Here is a 19,287-nt window from a genome sequence, read left to right on the forward strand (position 1 = left end):
CAGTTTCTGGTTATTATGAATAAAGCTGTTATGAACATAATTGAGCAAGTGTCTTTGTGGTAGGATGGGATATCCTTTGGGTATATATGCTGGGTCTTGAAGTAGATTGAATCCCAATTTTCTGAGGAACCACCATATTAATTCCCAAACTGGCTGTACAAGTTTGCATTCTCACCAACTGGATGCTTCCCATCCTTGCCAGCATGTGCTGTCACTTGTGTTTTTGATGTTAGCGATTCTGACAGGTGTAAAATGGAATCTCAGAGTGGTTTCAGTTTGCATTTCCCTGATGGATAAGATGATGAACTTTTAAGTGTTTCTCAGCCACTTGAGATTCCTCTGTTGAGAATTCTGTTTAGCTCTGTACTGAGTTCTTTATATATTATGGATATTAGCCTTCTATCAGATATGGAGTTGGTAGAAATTGTTTCCCATTCTGTAGGCTGCCAGATGACAGAAGCTTTTCAGTTTCACAAGGTCCTGTTTATTGTCTTTTTTTTTTTTTTTTTTGGTTTTTCGAGACAGGGTTTCTCTGTGTAGCTCTGGCTGTCCTGGAACTCACTCTGTAGACCAGGCTGGCCTGGAACTCAGAAATCTGCCTGCCTCTGCCTCCCAAGTGCTGGGATTAAAGGCGTGCACCACCACTGCCCAGCTATTATCAATCTTAATGCCTGAACTATTGGTGTTCTGTTCAGGAAGTTGTCTCCTGTGACGTGCGTTCAGGGCTACTACCCACTTTGTCTCCTATGAATGTCTTAGGGTCAATCTAACCAAGCAAGTCAAAGACTTATATGATAAAAACTTTAAGACACTGAAGAAGAAGATATCAGAAGATGCAAAGATCTCCTGTGCTCATGGATAGGCATGATTAACATAGTAACAATATTAAAAACAAACAAACAAAAAACACAGCCGTCTTAGGAAAAGCAATCTACAGATTCAGTGCAATCCCCATCAAAATTCCAACACAATTCTTTACAGACTTTGAAAGAACAATACTCAATTTCATATGAAAAAAAAAAACCTCCTCTAGCTAAACCAACTCTGTATAGTAATAGAACTCCTGGAGGCATCACCATCCTTATTTCAAGCTTACTACAGTTATAGCAATAAAACCCACATGGTATTGGCATAAAAACAGACAAGTTGATCAATGGAATTGAAGACCCAGATATAAATCTATACACCTATGGACATTTGATTTTTTGATAAATAAGCCAGAAATACACAATGGAGTTATTTTAAAACAAGATCTCATGTAGGCTAGGCTGACCTTGGCTTTCTATGTAGCTGAGGACCATGAACTCCTGATCCTCCTGTCTCTACCTTCCCAATACTGGGACTATAGGCTTATATCAGCATATCCTGCTTTTGAATTGTTTTCCAGGGATAAAACTGAGAGCCCAGAACATCCTCAGCAAGTACTCTACCAATGGACTATAGCCCTAGTCCTCAGGGTCTCACTGTATATCCCAGGTCAGACATGAACTCATATTCTCCAGTCTGCTGAGTGCTGGAATTACTGGTATGTGCCACACCTTGTCTGAAATACTCTATATATTCATAAATACATATATTCCACAGTGGGCTTATATATACTTTCAGTTTCAGAGACTGCACAAAAAGAAAACTGTTAAAATAAGCATTTATTAGAAGGGCAAAGGGTGGGAGAAAACTCCCTGAGGCCAGCTCGGGAGTGGGAAACAATGGGGGCTGCCCTACTTCAGCAGGGCAGGACTGTGGCTCTTCCCACTCCAGAGCCTCCAGGGAAGGCTTGTGGCAGAGCTCACAGATGTGTGATCTGCTCATGTGGCTGCAGATCAGTGTGTGTAGAGCAACCTATGTCAAGGGAGGTGGCAGAGGAAGTCATGCAGAGGCAAGGCCAGGACCCCTGACAGGGAGATTCCCAAGGTGTCAGAGATACAGGCAGCTTCCATGGCAAACTCTCGGTGCTTGTCACTGGTCTGGGAGAGCAAAGAACAAGGGTTAGGCTTCCATCCACAAGGCTCCTAAGGCCACCCACAGCCCTTGTCCAACTGGCACAGACCTCCAGAGCAATGTTGTGGAAGGTATTCACATAAGCGGCCCCACCCAGGAGCCCTTCATACAGAATGATGATGAAGACGAGGTAGATGCTGGGCAGGAAGCTCAAGCATACATCTGCCAGCAGGAAGGCCAGGTTGAGGCACTGTGGGCAGAGGGAAGGAAAGCTTGGGACTGGGCAACCACCACTGCCTTGCTTGTCCCTGTCACTCTTAGTCTGGAATGTTCCTCAACTTCCCATCACTGGTGAACTCTCAGTAGGACCAGGATCATCCCCACTGTGGTCATCAGTCTTTTTGTTTCTTTTTTAATGGCATGAATCATCATACCTAGACACCCCTATCTCGCGCTTGCAGGCACAGGCTCACGCACACGCACGCGTGTGCACACACATGCGCTCACGCTCACACACACACACACACACACACACACACACACACACACGCACTGCAGATCTAACACAGGAGCTTGTGCTTTTACACAGATGCTGTACCAGAGTCCTATCCCCAGCACCCAAGGACTCCCTGAATAGCACCTCTTCTCCCCTAATTACTGCACTGAGATAAATGGGTCATTTGACAATGTCTGGAGACCTACCTGGCCATCTCACCAGCATCTAGCTAGGGATACTGCTAAACACCCACAACACACAAGACAGCAAGTTACACATCAGAATTATCTAGCATGTAGTTGCAAATGTTAAGAGTACAAAATTTTGGACTAGAAAGATGGCTCAGTCAGGCACTGGTGGCGCACACCTTTCATCCCAGCACTTGGAAGGCAGAGGCAGGTGGATTTCTGAGTTCCAGGCCAGCCTGGTCTACAGAGTGAGTTCCAGGACAACCAGGGTTACACAGAGAAACCTTGTCTCGAACCCCCCCCCCAAAAAAAGGTGGCTCAGTAACTACAAAAAAAGCAAGTTAATGACACTCATTTTTCTTCCACAGCACCCACATGGCGGTTCACAGCTATCTGTAGTTCCAGTTCTCTGACACCCTTTCTGGTCTCCATGGGCACCAGGCGCCCAGGTGACTCACATGTAGACAAAGGTTCATATATATAAATGTAAAATGTTCACTGTCTATGTGGGCTTCACATGTAGACTCAAGGCCAGCTTTATTATGAGGACTTTGCCTCCAAATAAAAAGTCTGAACTGATGAGATGGCTCAGCTACAGGCACTTGTTTCCAAACCTGATGACCTGAGTCTGACCCCTAGAACCCACATGTGGGAAGAAGAGAACCAATCCTGCAAACTGTCCTCTGACTTCCATACACATAACTTGGCAAGTGCCCCCCTCCCACCAATAAATATAAATCTAATTACAACTATTTAAATTGTAAAAGAATAAATAAATACAAGTCTGAGGTCTTAAGAAGTTCAGTAACACACAGCATTGACCTAGCATGAACAAAGTTCTAGGTTCAGTCAGAATGACTACAAAGACAATGCACAAAGCACAAAGACTGGGCATGACGGTACAGGCCTTCAATGCCAGCATTCATGATGCAGATCTGTGAGCTCCAGGCCAGCCTGGTCTATATATTGGATTCCAGGCCACCCAGGGCTACACAGTGAGATCCTGTCTCAAAAACAAACAAAGAAAAACAATAATAAAGCAGACAGGAACAAAACCAAAATAAACCAAAACAATATCTTGCCCTTCCTTTTTTTCTCAACCTTGTTATACAATCACTGAGAAACAGGTGTGGTCCACGGCTGTTAGATATTTTAATTTTTGAAGTACTAGGGATGGGACCCACAGCCTCAGACAGACTAGGCAAACACTCCGCCACTGAGGCACACAATTCTGCTCCACCACATCTGACTTCTTGATAGGAAAACTGAGGCTCATTAGAGGTTCTGAGCGCTGCTCTGAGTCACACAGCTATTGAGTACAGAAACTGGTATTTACCCACAAGAATGATTGGCTCCTCCTGATGCCACCACACATTTTATATGGAGCCCTGCTGACGTTTAGTGCTGTACTTAGGAATGCTGGGGTTTACACTAACATAAGGAGGCTGAGGTTTGTGTGAACGAACAGGGCAGGGACTCGGTACCTGGAGCAGGGCTAGGACCCAGGTGAACCGGATTCGGAAACATTGGAGAGAAGAGCGGGAGACGAACACACCAGCCTGGTATAGCATCTGGTACCTAAGGTGGGGGCAGGGAGGATGAAGAAGCTCTCTTTGGGGTCAACCCCAAGACCCTAACATGAAGGGAGCCTCCCAGCCTACTGCCCATCTGCCAACTTCTCTCACCATCGGTACTGCTGAGCATGACTTAGGGATGTGTTCCGGAAAAACAGGAGCTCGAACTGCAGCAAAGACCAGACAGATGGAGTTTGTGGAACCTCAGCCCTGTTTCTCCTCCCGCATCTCCTCCCCGGTTACTCCTCACTCACAAGTCCCTGGTTTATAAAGTATTCTGCAAAGTAGACCAGCACCAGAGGGATGATGTATCGCAAGAGGCCCTGGAAGAGTCGGGAGATATGAGTGGAAGGCAGGAGGCAGAGGATCCTCACAGGGCACCCGCAGCCACCGTCCAAACCTTAAACACTGTCCACCTTTCCTGGAGGGAGAGGTCCCAGCTGGCACCTACAGACCAAGGAGAAGGGAAGAAGTTGCACACTGAACGCTTAGCCAGGGGCCAGCATGCAGCAAGCAACCAGCCAGCACAGCAGTGTGTGGATTTAAGTGCCACTGGGTTGCACACTTAGTCGCTAAAATGGTAAGCTTCATGCTATGTACATATGTACATACACCCAAATACATATACAACTCAATTTTAAAATAAGAGCAAGGCTGTAGATCAGTGTACAGCTTTTATCTGCTGACTCCATCCCAGACCCTCTAGCTGTACTTTCTGTTTCTAAAATAGCCAGGCTGATTTTCTCACATAAGGCCTTGTCCTGAGCTATTTCCTGTGCCCGGGACATGTTCTCCTAGGCATTTGCAAGGCTGACACCTTGACTCCCAGCACTTGGAAAGCAGGGGCAGGAAAAAATTTGAGTTCTGGTCTACAGAGTGAGTTCCAGGACAGCCAGTGCTACACAGAGAAACCTTGCCGCAAACAAACAAACAATAAAAACAAAAAAGGGGCTGGCGAGATGGCTCAGCGGGTAAGAGCACTGACTGCTCTTCCGAAGGTCCTGAGTTCGGATCCCAGCAACCACAAAGTGGCTCACAACCACCCGTAGTGAGATCGTACGCCCTCTTCTGGAGTGTCTGAAGACAGCTATGGCGAATTATGGTGGAGCGAGCACGGCCGGAGCTCAATTCCCAGCAGCCACAAGATGGCTCATGGCCATCTGTAGAGCTACAGTGTAGTCATACACATAAAATAAATAAATAAATCTTTAAAAAAAAAAAAAAAGCACTGGCTGCTCAACCATAAGGGTCAGATTTTGAATCCTGATAAAATCAGCCAGCTGCCTCCTGTAATTGCAATTCCAAGGCATTTGATGCCCTCTGCTGGCCATCCACGGTATAGGTTCACAAACACTCACTCATAAAAATAAATCTTAGCCAGGTGTATGGCGGCAAATGAGTTTACTTCTAGCACTTGAGAGTCAGAGGTAGGTGGATCTGTGAGGTTGAGGCCATTCTAGTGTATATAGTGAGTTCCAAGCCAGCTAGGGGTACACAGAGAGACTGTATAAAAGCAAATAAGCAAAAACTTGAAGAAAAAAAACAAAACAACAACAAAAAACCCACACTTAGAACCTTCTGAGATGGCTCAGTGGGTAAGAGCACTGACTGCTCTTCAGAAGGTCCTGAGTTCAGATCCCAGCAACCACATGGTGGCTCACAACCACCTGTAATGAGATCGGACGCCCTCTTCTGGAGCATCTGAAGACAGCTGCAGTGAATTACGCCAGAGTAAGGAGCGAGCAGGGCCAGAGCTCAATTCCCAGCAGCCACAAGATGGCTCACGGGCATCTGTACAGCTACAGTGTACTCATACACATAAAATAAATAAATAAATCCTTAAAAAAAAAAAAAGAACCTTCTGTAAAGCAGAGCCCTTAATCATCCCCACCCCATTTCCTTAACTGTTATTTTCTGGGTTTGTGCAGAGTCTTACTATGTAGCCTCACTGGCTTTGAAATCATAGAGATCTGCTTGTGGCTGCATCCTGAGTGTTGGGATTAAAGGCATGCGCCAACCCTCTGGGGCCCAACACTGTTTTATGTCCTGTGAAAATGCTCTCATGTCTTCATCTCGAGCACCACCGTTCCCAGCAATTGGAATGTCTGGCATGCAGCCAGTAGTTAGTAAGTATGCATGACTGCTTTGACCCAAACCTGTACACCCAGCAGCACCCCATTTCCCTCAACTGTGTCCACAAAACCCCAAGGGAAAAGTGGCCCTGGGAGGGCCTTTGTATCCTACCTGGCCTTGACTCTGGGGTCTCGGCGCCTATGAGAGGCTGCCGGGCAGCAGTCTCTGCCTCGTCTTCCCCTCCAGGGTCCAGGGGTTCAGGAGATGTGAGCAACAAGAAATAGCTGGGGTGGAATGGAAAAGCGAGTGAGGGAGCTATTGTTGGGAAAGGCCCCAGAGGTCCTGCAGGCTCTGCCCTTCAGGGCCCCTCACATTTGCATGGGGTACTCCCAGCCTCTATGGTACCCTGTGCTGAGAAAGCTTCAAATGTTCACAAGTGCATCCTTTGGAAGCCAACTTTGGCTCTTTATTTGTACCTAGGGACCTCATTTGACTCAGTTACAGCAGCAGTTCTGTTCCTCTGTTCTCAATATCAAGTACCACGTTTCATGTATTCACCACTTTATAGAAATTACGAGACAGGGTTTGTGTAGCCTTGGCTGTCCTGGAACTCACTCTGTAGACCAGGCTGGCCTTGAACTCAGAAATCCACCTGCCTCTGCCTCCCAAGTGCTGGGATTAAAGGCGTGCACCACCACCACCCTGCATTTCTTGACATTTTTATACATGTATATACTGCACTCTGGTGACTCTTCCCACCCTCTCATGTCCCCATACCCTGTGACCTCTCCCACATCGCAGGTCCCTTTCCCATACTCAGTGTCTTGCTTTGTTTTGTGACTAAGTTTACCCAGGGTCTGTATGATCATAAGATTTCTTTATTTCATTTTTTTAAGACAAGGTCTTACTATGTGGCTCTGGCTGGCCTGGAACTCAAGAAGTAGACTAGGCTGACCTCAAACTCACAGAGATCCACCACATGCCTTCTGAGTGCTTGGATTAGAGGCATTTGCCATATATGCAATTATCTCATTTACTTCTTGAGCGTCTCCACACGGATCTCAGGTAGGCTTCAAATATGAGATCCCTCTGCTTCACCTCCCAAGAGCCGGGCCTGTGGGTGCTCAGCATTACACCCAGGCCTGTGGGTGTTCAGCATTACACCCAGGCCTGTGGGTGCTCAGCATTACACCCAGGCCTGTGGGTGCTCAGCATTACACCCAGGCCTGTGGGTGCTCAGCATTACACCCAGGCCTGTGGGTGCTCAGCATTACACCCAGGCCTGTGGGTGCTCAGCATTACACCCAGGCCTGTGGGTGCTCAGCATTACACCCAGGCCTGTGGGTGCTCAGCATTACACCCAGGCCTGTGGGTGCTCAGCATTACACACACACTGACTCTTTTATTCGAGATAGCCTTGTCCTTGTAACAGGCCACTGGACCCTAGGACAACTGACTCCAACAGAAGTGCCATTCAAACTATAAAATTCAGCATGTAGACAGAACCACTAGCCGAAACTAAAACAAAGGCCTAATCTATCAAACTTCACAGTTCAGGAATAGTCTCTGAATGCACGAACCTTGTTTTTTTTGCTTCTGCTGTTCCACTTCTGGCTAACTGTTCTTGTTAACTGAAGTATGTCAACTCAGACCATACTTAAAAGCTCACCCTGAGAAAGGCTCGGGCTATACTGGGATCCCAACCACCCTGTGTAGTCACCAGGTGGTTACTTGGCTTTCCTTGGCTTAAGCCCATGTCCTAGCAATCTTCTCTAGTGGATACCCCACAGCGGCTCTAAGCTATAACGTTCCACTCTGCCTCCTGAGTGCTGGGATTAAAGGCATGTAGTGACACCTGGCTTAATAATGTTTCCTAAAATACACAAACGCACACACAGAACAAATAAACCGAGGTGCACTCTCAGTCCCAGCCCCAGTCTAGGGGCCTCTCTGTGCGGATGAGACAGAACCAGTATGAGACAGAGACAACTGAGGGTCAGGAATGAAGTTGTCCCGAATCACACAGCTAACACATCTTCACTCTGGGACTCAAATGGAGGGTATCAAGAGTCCATAATCAGAGGTGGCGCACCCCTTTAATCCCAGCACTTGGGAGGCAGAGGCAGGCAGATTTCTGAGTTCAAGGCCAGCCTGGTCTACAGAGTGAGTTCCAGGACAGCCAGGGCTACACAGAGAAACCCTGTTTTGAAAAACAAAACAAAACAAAAGACCATTATTAAGGCACTGTTTAATAATGAGTCCAGAATCCATACTCCTTCCCAACAAGGCTGAAGAGATCTGAAGATTGGATTAGGATCAAGCTCCTCCTCCCTTCTTTCATCCTTTGGGCCTAAGGACACTCACCTGGCTAGCAGCAAAACAGGGATCCCCAACATAGAAAGCAGGGTGTGCTGCGGGGAGAGGCCAGCCTGGGTGAGTCCCAGGTAAGACAGCGATCCAAGAAGCCCTGCACCCCCAGTACCTGAAGACCACCATGAGATCACAGAACTGAAAAGAACACAGGAGCATTCAGGAAGATGGAAGCCAGCAGGGGGCACACCTCTCCCAGTCCTCCCTGTCCAGGCAGCTTACCTGGGGTAGAAGGCGGTCAGTGAGAGGAAGGTGACCTCCCCTAGCCCTGATGAGATGCTGGCCAAAACCACTCCTGGGAAGACAAACAGCACACAGTGACCTTTAAGTGAAAGCCTCAGTGGTTTGTTTACATCCTCATCTCCTTCAGCTTAGCAGGACTAAGGAGAGATCTGCCACTGAACAGACTCCAGGGTGGGGTCTCATCTGAAAAGCCACACCCTCCTCAACACGTCCTCTCTGAGACTGTATCCCCATCTTCATTCACTTAATAACTCCCAATTATTCAACCCTGCTCACCCCCACCTATACTCAGTCCCCCCATTTCTTCCTCTTGACACCCTCCAATTGTTCCTAGAGCTCACTTCTGATTAGGAAGCTCTAGAAGGTTTGTCTTGGAGACTAAGTCTCGGGATGTAGACCAGGCTGGCCTGAAACTTGCTACGTAGATCAGCCTGCACTGGCTGGCCCTCTTCTTAGTTTTTGTTTTTGTTTTATTTGTTTTGTTTTGTTTTTCTAGACAGGGTTTCTCTGTGTAGCCCTGGCTGTCCTAGAACTCACTCTGTAGACCAGGCTGGCCTCGAACTCAGAAATCCACCTGCCTCTGCCTCCCAAGTGCTGGGATCAAAGGTGTGCACCACCACTGCCCGGCATGATTTTGTTTTTTGGGATGGGGTTTTGCTGTGCAGCTTAGGGTAGGCCTGGACTAACCTCAAATTTACAGTCTTCCTGTGTCAGTCTTCCAAGTGTGTGTGTGTGTGTGTGCGCACACACACACAGGCGCACACACACAGGCACACATACACACACACACAGGCACACACACACACACAGGCACACACACACACACACAGGCACACACACACACACAGGCACACACACACACACACACAGGCACACACACACAGGCACACACACACACACACACACACACACACACACACACACACACACACACGCACACCATTAGCAGTCTCCTGGGGTTACAGACCTTCCCTTTTACTCTGGGAAGCTGGGGAGACAACAGCACATCACTCTGTCAAGGCTTCTCTGGGCCCTTCATACTCACCACACAGGCTTAACCCCACTGACTGAGAGAAGGCAACCAGAACAAAGCTTCCAGCAGAACAAGCTCCACTGACAAGCACCCGGGGGCTGAGAAGAGATGAGGAGAAACTCAGAAGGCCACCTCCATGCTAGCCTCTCCAGACTCCTGCTTCCTCCAACTCTGCCTTCCTCCTGCCACCCCGACCCTGACCTGTAAGGCAGTAAATGAAGGCCAAGAGGTGCCAGGAGTTTGATGACAAGGGTGGGAAGGATGTCTGCTAGGAGCACCGCCTGAGACAGGAGAACACAGTAAGAGCCTAGATCCTCCTGGAGACAACCTTCCCAACCCAGCGGGGGAACCAGCCAGTGAGACCTGCTGCAAATTAGGCTCTGGAGTAAGATAGATCACCATTCATTCCCAGCTCTGGGGCTCCTCCGATGGCTGTCAGGGCATATTTACACACTCTGAGCTTCAGTTTCCTCATCCCAAACAGGGAAGCTTACAGTGTCTTGTTCACAAAGCTACAGGGGTGGGGGTGAGGCTGTCCGAGCTAATAATTACTATTCACAGAAAATACTGATCATTGCAATCCCCACAGTCCCAACTGGATGCGGGGGAGGCGGGGAGGGGAATGAGGCTGCAAAGGTGTGGATCATGGGGCCCCTCACATGGGCACTCACAGCTGTGGAGATCGAGTTGCAGTCAAATCGAGATGAGCTGTTGTGGGGCATAGGTGTTGGGCCTGGTTCCACCTATGGGAGAGAAGAAAGTTTTTCTCTTACAAGGATGCAGGAGGCTAACCAAGGCCCAGTCCCAGTTCTGCTCTAACTTCACAAATATCTGTGGGTAAGCATGGCTTCTTGGGGCCTTAGTTTTTCTATGTCCACAATGAAGGAATGTGTTTATAAGCATCTCAAACTAATAGCCCAGAGGCCAAAGATAGCCCCCCAAGATGGATGTAGCATATTTAAGAGCATTCATATAGAAATCTTGGTTTCTGGAAAATCTCAGCTTGGGTCAAATTCCCTATTGAACCTGCAAAGTGGAGTCTGCACCTCTTAGGGCCTGCATGCTCTAGCTCACTGCCGCAGAAAGCTCTCTGCCAGGGTGATTTTACCCGCCAGGAGCATCTGTAACATCTGGAGACATTCTTGGCTGTCACTTTTGGTTGTTAGAGGCATGGGATGCTATTAAACACCTATAACACGCAGGACAGACTCACAACAGTCACTTAACCTCAAATGTTAACAGGGCACAGTTGACAAAACACACCACAAAATAAGGTCTTACCCAGTAAGTTATTTGAATTCACCAATCTGGTACCCATTGCTCTCTTTAGGATCCCTCCTGCCATGAGGATGTGGGAGACTAAGACCTTTAGCTCCCTGATCCCACCAATAGCTACTTCATGAGGCCCTGGATGAGCCTCTAGTGTCCCTGGGGTACTAAGTATATGGTGGTGGTGAAGAGGGGCTTACATGACTCTGGTTTCCAGATGCCTGCTCCTGCTTAAGGATGTCATGGGCAGCGCTCAGCATCACCACGTATGAGAAATTGTTGCAAAGACCCAAGATCCTAGAATGAGGACAGAACTTCACTGTCTGGCTTTCTGACCACCTACTGTCCTTAAAGATCTCTCCCTTACCTATATCCTTCAAACACTTTTTTTCCCTTCTGCACTATCAAGAAAGACCTTGAGATTAGACCAGCACGTAGTCAAGTGCCAAGACCTCTTCCTTTCTTTCTTTTGTTTTTTGTTTTTTGTGTTTTTTTTTTTTGAGACAGGGTTTCTCTGTATAGCCCTGGCTGTCCTGGAACTCACTCTGTAGACCAGGCTGGCCTCGAACTCAGAAATCCACCTGCCTCTGCCTCCCAAGTGCTGGGATTAAAGGCGTGCACCACCACCGCCCTCAAGGCCTCTTCCTAAGCACTATTTCTATGCTTACACTAAGATTCTGTTCCTTAGGCATTTCTCATCAAACCAAAACACTATGGTACAACAGAAATAGCTTGTGTATTCCTGTGCAAAAATGGAGACAAGTTTTTACCTGCTGACCTCAAGGGAATCAAAACAATAGCAGGGCATATTGCTCTTATCTTCATCTCCCAGAGCTGTGCTAACCACTTGGCAAAAGCAAACAGAGCTCACTTGTACAGCAGTGCAAGAGCCCAGGAAGGACCTGCTTTTAATACCCTGCACTGCAAACAGAAACAATGGGTGAGCTGGGCATGGTGCTACAGTAGGCCTGAACTGCAGCACCTGGAAGGCAAAAGCAGGATTAGAAATGCTAAGCAAGCCTCTACTGCTTGGAGCGTTTGAAGAAGAACTTTCCAAAAAGAAGAAGAAAGGAAGAAAGAAAGAGAGAGAGAAAGGAAGAAAGAAAGAAGAAAGAAAGAGGAAAAAATAAAACCAAAGTTGCTGCAACCGAATTGGTTGGAGAAAAACATTTAATAAATAATGCTACAGCTGGCAGTGGTGGCGCATGCCTTTAATCCCAGCACTTGGGAGGTGGAGACCGGTGGATTTCTGAGTTCAAGGCTAGCCTGGTCTACAGAGTGAGTTCCAGGACAGCCAGGGCTACACAGAGAAACCCTGTCTCAAAAAACCAAAAACAACAACAATAACAAAAACCCAAAAACCAAAAACAACCCCCCCCATAACGCTACAGATACTAGGAGGATCTGATCAATAGGTGAAGGTGGTAATTTAATGGAATTTGGAAAGTTCACAGTTGATTCGGTATCTGTGTATTCAGCTGCCTTTCACTACTTGGCTCTCTCCATCCTCTGCTCCAAACTCACTTTACTTTTGCACAACTCTCAAGACTACTTACCAGAAGCCCACCGCATTCTTCCAAAGGACACTCAGGCTATCCAATCGAGGGGCCTGAGGCTCTGAGTCGGTCTCCTCCCCTGGGAGGTAGAGAAAGCGTGACCCACCACTCACTCGGGTACGCGAAGGTCCCGCCTATCCCATCCCGTGTTGAGGGGGCAGGGCCAGCATCCCAGCTCCTCCCGAGAGCCGCGGGGCAGAGGTGGTCATTCCCAAGGCAACCGACGAGAGTACTCACTCTCGGAATCCTCTGGGCGCCTCCACGAGCCCGCAGAACTTCCCATAACATTGAGTTCGGGTCCCCCAAAGGGCCCAAAGTCAGCGTGTGTTCGGAGCTAGCTTCAAGAAAACAGATGAAAGTCTGGGACAGGTGGGTGCGAAGGATCGACGCCCCGGGGTCAGTCCCAGGTTCCGCTGTCTGCTATACACTACTGTCCATCAAAAGACTCCCAGATCTCCAGCTCGTGTTCACCCACGTCCCACTCGTCTGACCCCGCCCCCTGCCCCTCTAAAGCAAGGCCCCCGCCCCCAGGCCTATACCTTTAAGAGCAGCTGAACTCTCCACAAGGTAGAATAGCAGGTTGGGGGTCAGGTGACGACAGTACCCGTGAGCCTTCCATCACGTGCTTGGAAGCTGCTCCTTACTTCCGGGTCCTTTTTTTCGCCTTTTCGCCTTTGGGCTTCTCAAACTTCAGGGGGTAAAAGAAGGAGAGTTCAAAAGAACTCTGGAAGCTCTGATTTTGAACTGGACCCGAAGGGAGCCACAAGTAGAGCCATAAAAAGCGGCACTCTAGACGCCGACCAAATCTGCCAGTACTAGTCATGGCGCGGGAGGCTTCAACTTCTTTCCTGCTGCTCTTACTTGCCTGAAACAAATATGGCTACTTTGCTGCGGCCCCACTACCCCACCCAACGTCCCAAGGACAAGTTCTGCATGAGAGCAAAGGCGACCAGCCTCAAGTCTTCTTATCTGTTGTCCTTACAGACCTTTTGTAAAGACCTATAAAAAGCATCTGGGAAGTAGCTGAGAATAGATCGATTAAAGATAAACACCCACAAAACAGGTTTCTATGAATTATCTAGGGCAAGATTCACGAGGTTATGGAATTCCCTTTGCCATATTATCCTAGAACAACAAATACAACGAAAGTAGTCCAACCCCTGGTTTTACATATGAGAAAACCAAGGTTCCTCCACCCCCACCCCCACCCCGTGCTAACAGAGGCTAGACCTTTAGCTGACTTCAGAGACTCAGCAGTAAGGAAAAGAGCAAAGGCGGTAAGCTCATTGAGCAAGCTGCTATGGGTGTTTTTCCTGGTCTGTGATTTTGGAAGTTAGGAGAATAAGACTGAGAGGACAGTTGGAATATGTCACCTCACATAGTCCCAAATAAGGAGTCCTTCCCTTACCTTCTGCTCCATGTAGGGCAGCATCTTGACCATTCTTCATCAAGCCTATTCCTCTGCTATGGCTTCCAGCAGCCTCTGCCCACTTCTACCAGGTCTTTTCAACCACCTGTCATTTAGATTGTGGTTTAAAATATGCCCTTCTGTGCTGTTCTTCCTAGATCACTCAACCAATGAGATAAAGGATCCTACCACCCATTTGAGGCTCTAGAAATTCTACAGCCTCTGTCCTTACGGAACTCACAGTAAGCGAGTAAGTGAGTGGGTGACAAATGACCACAGCACAAGAATAATCGCAGGTGAGGATGTGGGCATTGAGCACCAATCCAGACCTTTCATCCCTAGAAAAATCTTAATGGCATTGAAAATGGGAAGCCAGAACTTCCACTGGTCTTATCCTCACTTCTACTGCTTCTCCCCAGATAAATCAGGAACCACAAACCCTAGCTTCCTCTCACTGAAGGCTGTGGCTTGGTGGAGGCGGAAATGGCTGAGGTGTAAATACAAGACCTGAGTCACTCATGCACTTGCCGCATGCCCCTTCCCCCATACCCAATTCTGAGGTCTCCTGTTTCCACTTTTTTTTTTTTTTCTCCTTTCTGGCCAGATCCTGTGCCCTTTAGTTACAGATGTGCACCTGAGTCTGAGTCACCTGGACACTGCTAAGCCATTCTCCTGCCGGTCATGAAGTCATCCATGAGCATGGGGGAGGTGCACAGGGCCTGGGGTGGAGATACGTCACGGAGAGATAGGGGAAGAGGAAGTGTCTTGGGTGCTGGGGAGAATTCGTGGGTGGGGACGGATGGTCATTGTGAGCTTTCTGGACACACAGAGACCTGCAGGATGGATTTTCTCCGGCTTCGTCTCCCTGGGCTACATCAGGCTTTGAGGGGAGCACTGGTGAGAGGGGCAGAGAAATACCAGAAACTTCCACCCATTCCTTGTAGTCTCACCTTTCCTTCTTCCTTACAGCCTATCCTCAAACCCAAGATCCCCTTCCTACAGTCAGCCAGACTCCAAGCCCAGTCTTTCCTGGGTTTCAATCTCCTGCCTCCACAAGCGCACCATGTACTCAAGCTAGGCCCTGTCTTGGTCCCTTAGCAGACTTCAAGATCCCTGATTTCTTACCTGGGCTTTATTGATGGAGTACTCCTGGGGAAGCGGGTAGACCTCTCCTGAGTGCCTTCACTCTTCTTTCTTCTCTTCTAGGATTCCTTCAGTGCGTTTGTGTCCTACCTCATAGGAGACACAGTCCCCACAGTAGAGAGGCAGACTCAGGGAGCTGGGGAACTGGGAGAGGTGGCTGAGGGGAAGGCTGTAGGAGAGAAAGCCCAGGAGGTACTGGAGGGACTTAGAAGTGGCCAGAGTGAGAGGGCAGGAGCACCTGAAGACACCATAGGATGCCAAGAAGGAAGTTTAGCTGGTGAACAGACCTGGGGGTGGAGAGCAGATAGCTCCGTAAGGCCCCAAGCAGAAAGGCAGGACGCTGGGTCAAGGAAGGCAGCTGAGGGTGCCAGGGACCAGGAGCTAAGTGTCCCACTGAAGCCTGAGGCAGAGCCTGGGACTCACAGAGACAGGAACAGTAATACAGCCCAGGAGATCTGGGAACATGGTGAGGAGGAAGCGAGCAGTGGGGAGCCTCTGAGAACCTGGGAACAGAAGGAAGAAAAGGAGGAGGTGGTCAGAGCAGAGCCAGGGATGGCCAGGGGGGTGGAGTCACAGCCAAGCTGGCACAGCGAGCCTAAGGGGAATGCTGGCTCTGAGGGGCAGAATGTGACAGAGGACAGCAAAGAGATAGACTGGATGGCCAAAGACATGGTTGCAGAAGTCGAGTGGCTTGGTGCCAAAGGGGTTGACAGGGAAGAGGAGAGGATGGTCTCAACTAGGGATGTCCAAAGTGCAAGGGCACAGGGGACACAATGCCCAGGGGAAGAGTCTGAGGACTGGGCCATGTTGAGTACAGAGGCCTGGACAGTCTCAGGCAGGGAGGGGGCTGATAGCCTAGGGATTCAGGAAGCAGAATATGGGTCAGACCCAGGAGACAACATCCCAGAAGCTACTGGAAGAGTCTGGGTCCTAGAAGAGGCTGGCCAGGGAGACCAGCAGGATGAGATCAACAAGCAGAGAGAGGCTGAAGTTAGGTTTCTGATCCAGACCCTGGAGACTGAGAGAACCCTAGAGATGACTGAAGACCAGATAGCAGGAAAGGGGGCTATGGGAGACCAGGAGACAGGGATCAGCTTTGAGGATGAGGAGAGGCAAGACTTAGGCATTAGGGATAATGGCGTGAGTCTGGAAGAGGAGGTGCAGGCCGAAGAATCCTCCAGGGAGAAGAGGAGCTCCTGGACCACAGAGGCTATACCACTCCTACCCACGGAGGCTAAAGAGGAACCTGACCTGGAAGACTCTCCACAAGCCAGGCCCGTGGAGTTGTTTGTGGGAGAGAAGAGTGAAGCAGCTCAGATGACACCAGAGGGACTGAGAGTAAAGGTGGCTGAAGGACAGGACCCTGAGCAGATGAGAGGTTCCCAGACCTTAACTAAACAACTTGAGGAAGGACAGAAGGATCGGGAAGAGACTAGTGGAACTCCAGACCTGAGCTCAGAGGGGATGCTAAGCTTGAAGGAATATCCTTGGCCTGTGGGGTTTGCAGGTCCTGAGCTAGAAGTCTGGGGAAACTGGAGTAGGGGTGTGGAGAGTAGAAACAGCCAGGAGGTAAAAGCAGATGCTGAAGCAGGCAAGGAACAGACTGCACCCGAGCAGGCAGTGGAGGTCCAGGCTGAAGGAGGCCAGGAGGTCCAACAGCCGGAGGTCTTCGGGTCAGGAGGAGAAGAGGAACTTACCTCCATAGCACTTAACCCAGAGCTGGAGGGACACCAAGGAACAGAGGCAGGGACAGGACAGTCAGTGGAGGAATCCAAGCCCACAGAGAACGAGGCTGCTGAGGGGGAGGCTGCAGTGCCTTGGGAGGCAGATGGAACTTGCAGGAAGAGGAGCCTGCAGGAGTTGGCTCTGAGCCCACAAGACCAGGAGGATACACAGACCAGTTATTTGGCTGATGAGATTATTGTGGGTATTGGGGCTGTGGATGCCAAGGAAGGGCCAAAATGGGAAGCTGGTTTGGCTCCAGAAACAGAACTTGGGGAAGCCTGGTATTCAGAGGGCAGAGGGGAGGCTGGGAGAGGCACCGGGTTGGAGGAGGTTATAGAGAAGCAAAGTGGGCAGGAAGTTGGCTTGGAGGGTTCAGCAGAGGAGAAAGTGTCTGGCTATGACATCCAAGAAATCGGTGGGACTAAAGAGGGGGAACAGGCAGAGATGGAGACATCTGTAATGACAGAAGTAAACGGGAGGGATGGTGTGACTTTAGGCTCCCAGGCAGAGAGAGCAGAGGGGTCCATAACCCCCGTGGAGGCTGAGGGGCTTCTAAGAGATCAGATGCTGTTGAAAGAAGAAGCTGGGGGAGGGCAGTCACAAGAGTGGAAGGTCCACAACTCAGAGGGCGAGATCCAAACGCTACAAGAGGAGGAGGATGCCACGTGTGAAGCACAGAGGACAGAGAGCCTCGAGACCTATCCTGGGCTGGAAGACTCTTCAGGCCAGGAGGGGCAGCAGACACACCAAATCCCCACAGTAACTGTCCCTGTGCCCTCGGAATCAGCTGAGGCCACAGCAGGTGCCCCAGGGGATGTTCACAGCAACTGGAATGAGGTGAGGGCTTCATCAGGGCCCCAAGAGGGACAAGCCAAATCTGGAAGTCAGTTCTCCACAGTTCTCTGTGTCCCTTGCCCTGCAGGCCCTGCTCCCTGGATCCCGCCTGGATGTCTCTGTTCCTCGGAGTCGTGTGCTCCTCTCACGAAGTTCCTCACGGCGGCGCTCGAGGCCCTCTTTCCATCGAAACTCTGTTCCTGAGCCACAGTGTGACCCTCCCAGTCCCGAACCTCAGGAAGAGCGGACCTTCCCTGAGCAACCCCTTCCTCAGCTAGAGGAAACTCCAGAGCTAAGTGCCACAAAGCCCGAAAGGACTCCAGTACCAGCCAGAAGAAAAGTGCTGGGGCGTGGGTAGGCACAGGGGCACTAAGCTTGGGTCGGTGAGGAGGCTGTGGGAAGCTGGGGTCCAGCTCCCACAGCTCCCATGGGTCTGTTCCTTCTACAGGTTTGGCTTTGCGCATCCAGGCATGATGCAGGAGCTGCAAGCCCGACTAGGCCAGCCAAAGCCGCAGTGACAGGGCCTAGAGCCCTAGTGAGAGAGGCAAAGGGACAGTCCGAAGGCTCTTCTGGACCCTGGTTACTCTTGACTCCCTCAGCCACTGGAACACATCTTTTAAATCTTCCGGGCCTCAGCTAAACCAGATATTTATGAAGACCTTGAATCTAAGGAGTCTGATTAAGCTAGTGGGGGACCTGTTCCACTGGCATCGGTCATGGATTCCTTTCCTGGTCACCTTTTCCATCTGTCTCAGCTACTCGGAAGACTACACAGAAGACAGGGCTGGGGAGACTATTTTCCCCCTAAATTTCCTCTGTGTGATCACCCGCCCCCCAATTATCCTTCACGATGGAGCCCACAGAGAGCTGTGTAAGATAGCACAGCTCTGGGGTGGAAGCCAGCCCAAAGGAAAGAGGTTCAAGGGGCCGAGGGATGCCATTTGGAGTCGATGACTAAGGGCAACAGACTGATTGCTTTGAGTTTCCAAAATGACAACTGGCTGGACCATTGAAAGCAGTCTGTGTTCTTGGTTGAGCGAGGCTTACTCTGGCGACCCAGTAGAGAATTCTACAAGGGACTGAATAGTAAGCTACACCCGCAGACATAAGACTGCTGATACCAAGAGCCCTCATTCCAGGATCCTGTGGCTAGACAACGCCCCAAGCTCCCAGTATTCTGGTTGGACTCCACCCCTAGTCACCTGACCACAGCCAAGTATGCCCCGCCCCACAGTTACCTGGGAACAGATAGTTAGCACAGCCCACAATAAAAGGAGCTGCTTGACCCCTCCCTCTCTCTGAACTTCTTAGCTTCTTGTCTTCTATCTCTTGCACCCTCTCTCCCCCTCCCTTCTCCCTCTGTCCCTGTCTACGTGGCCATTGCCGGCCTCTGCTTTTCTATCCTCTCTCTCTCTCTCTCTCTCTCTCTCTCTCTCT

The 19,287-nt window shown here is 49.6% G+C and overlaps 2 protein-coding genes across 10 annotated transcripts; one reads left to right on the plus strand and one right to left on the minus strand.

The window, feature by feature from the left end:
- Positions 1-1,629: 1,629 nt before the first annotated feature.
- Positions 1,630-14,963, minus strand: Cln3 (CLN3 lysosomal/endosomal transmembrane protein, battenin). Of its 9 annotated transcripts, none has more exons than XM_031388277.1 (18): positions 14,798-14,963; positions 14,149-14,254; positions 13,280-13,605; positions 12,978-13,078; positions 12,741-12,819; positions 11,385-11,481; positions 10,587-10,658; positions 10,117-10,196; positions 9,928-10,013; positions 8,862-8,934; positions 8,634-8,777; positions 6,441-6,553; positions 4,597-4,643; positions 4,451-4,519; positions 4,308-4,363; positions 4,107-4,200; positions 2,048-2,188; positions 1,630-1,964 (listed from the first exon to the last, which is right to left on the minus strand). In XM_031388277.1, exons 4-18 carry the CDS (start codon positions 13,021-13,023, stop codon positions 1,845-1,847), a joined length of 1,317 nt encoding a protein of 438 aa, XP_031244137.1. In that variant the 5' UTR covers positions 13,024-13,078; positions 13,280-13,605; positions 14,149-14,254; positions 14,798-14,963; the 3' UTR covers positions 1,630-1,844. The 9 variants fall into 9 exon arrangements, with proteins under 9 accessions (XP_031244137.1, XP_031244138.1, XP_031244139.1 ...); XM_031388278.1 differs by having other exon boundaries at positions 14,783-14,872; XM_031388279.1 differs by lacking the exon at positions 14,798-14,963 and having other exon boundaries at positions 13,280-13,428; positions 14,149-14,623.
- On the plus strand, positions 14,837-19,089 carry Apobr (apolipoprotein B receptor). The gene is made up of 4 exons (XM_031388275.1): positions 14,837-15,045; positions 15,355-17,853; positions 17,939-18,204; positions 18,299-19,089. Exons 1-4 carry the CDS (start codon positions 14,842-14,844, stop codon positions 18,366-18,368), a joined length of 3,039 nt encoding a protein of 1,012 aa, XP_031244135.1. The 5' UTR covers positions 14,837-14,841; the 3' UTR covers positions 18,369-19,089.
- The last annotated feature ends 198 nt before the right edge of the window (positions 19,090-19,287 follow it).

The sequence above is a fragment of the Mastomys coucha genome, unplaced genomic scaffold, assembly GCF_008632895.1.
Source record: "Mastomys coucha isolate ucsf_1 unplaced genomic scaffold, UCSF_Mcou_1 pScaffold21, whole genome shotgun sequence".
Lineage (NCBI taxonomy): Eukaryota > Metazoa > Chordata > Mammalia > Rodentia > Muridae > Mastomys > Mastomys coucha.

Coding starts and splice junctions, on each gene's coding strand:
- Cln3 (XM_031388277.1), bottom strand. CDS start 13,023: ATGGGAAGTTCTGCGGGCTCGTGGAGGCGCCCAGAGGATTCCGAGA. Junction 6,554..8,633: donor CCTGTTTTGCTGCTAGCCAG/GTGAGTGTCCTT, acceptor ATTCCACCCCAG/CTATTTCTTGTTGCTCACAT. Junction 4,201..4,307: donor CATGCTCAGCAGTACCGATG/GTGAGAGAAGTT, acceptor CCCCCACCTTAG/GTACCAGATGCTATACCAGG.
- Apobr (XM_031388275.1), top strand. CDS start 14,842: ATGAGCATGGGGGAGGTGCACAGGGCCTGGGGTGGAGATACGTCACGG. Junction 17,854..17,938: donor TTCACAGCAACTGGAATGAG/GTGAGGGCTTCA, acceptor CTTGCCCTGCAG/GCCCTGCTCCCTGGATCCCG. Junction 18,205..18,298: donor AGAAAAGTGCTGGGGCGTGG/GTAGGCACAGGG, acceptor TTCCTTCTACAG/GTTTGGCTTTGCGCATCCAG.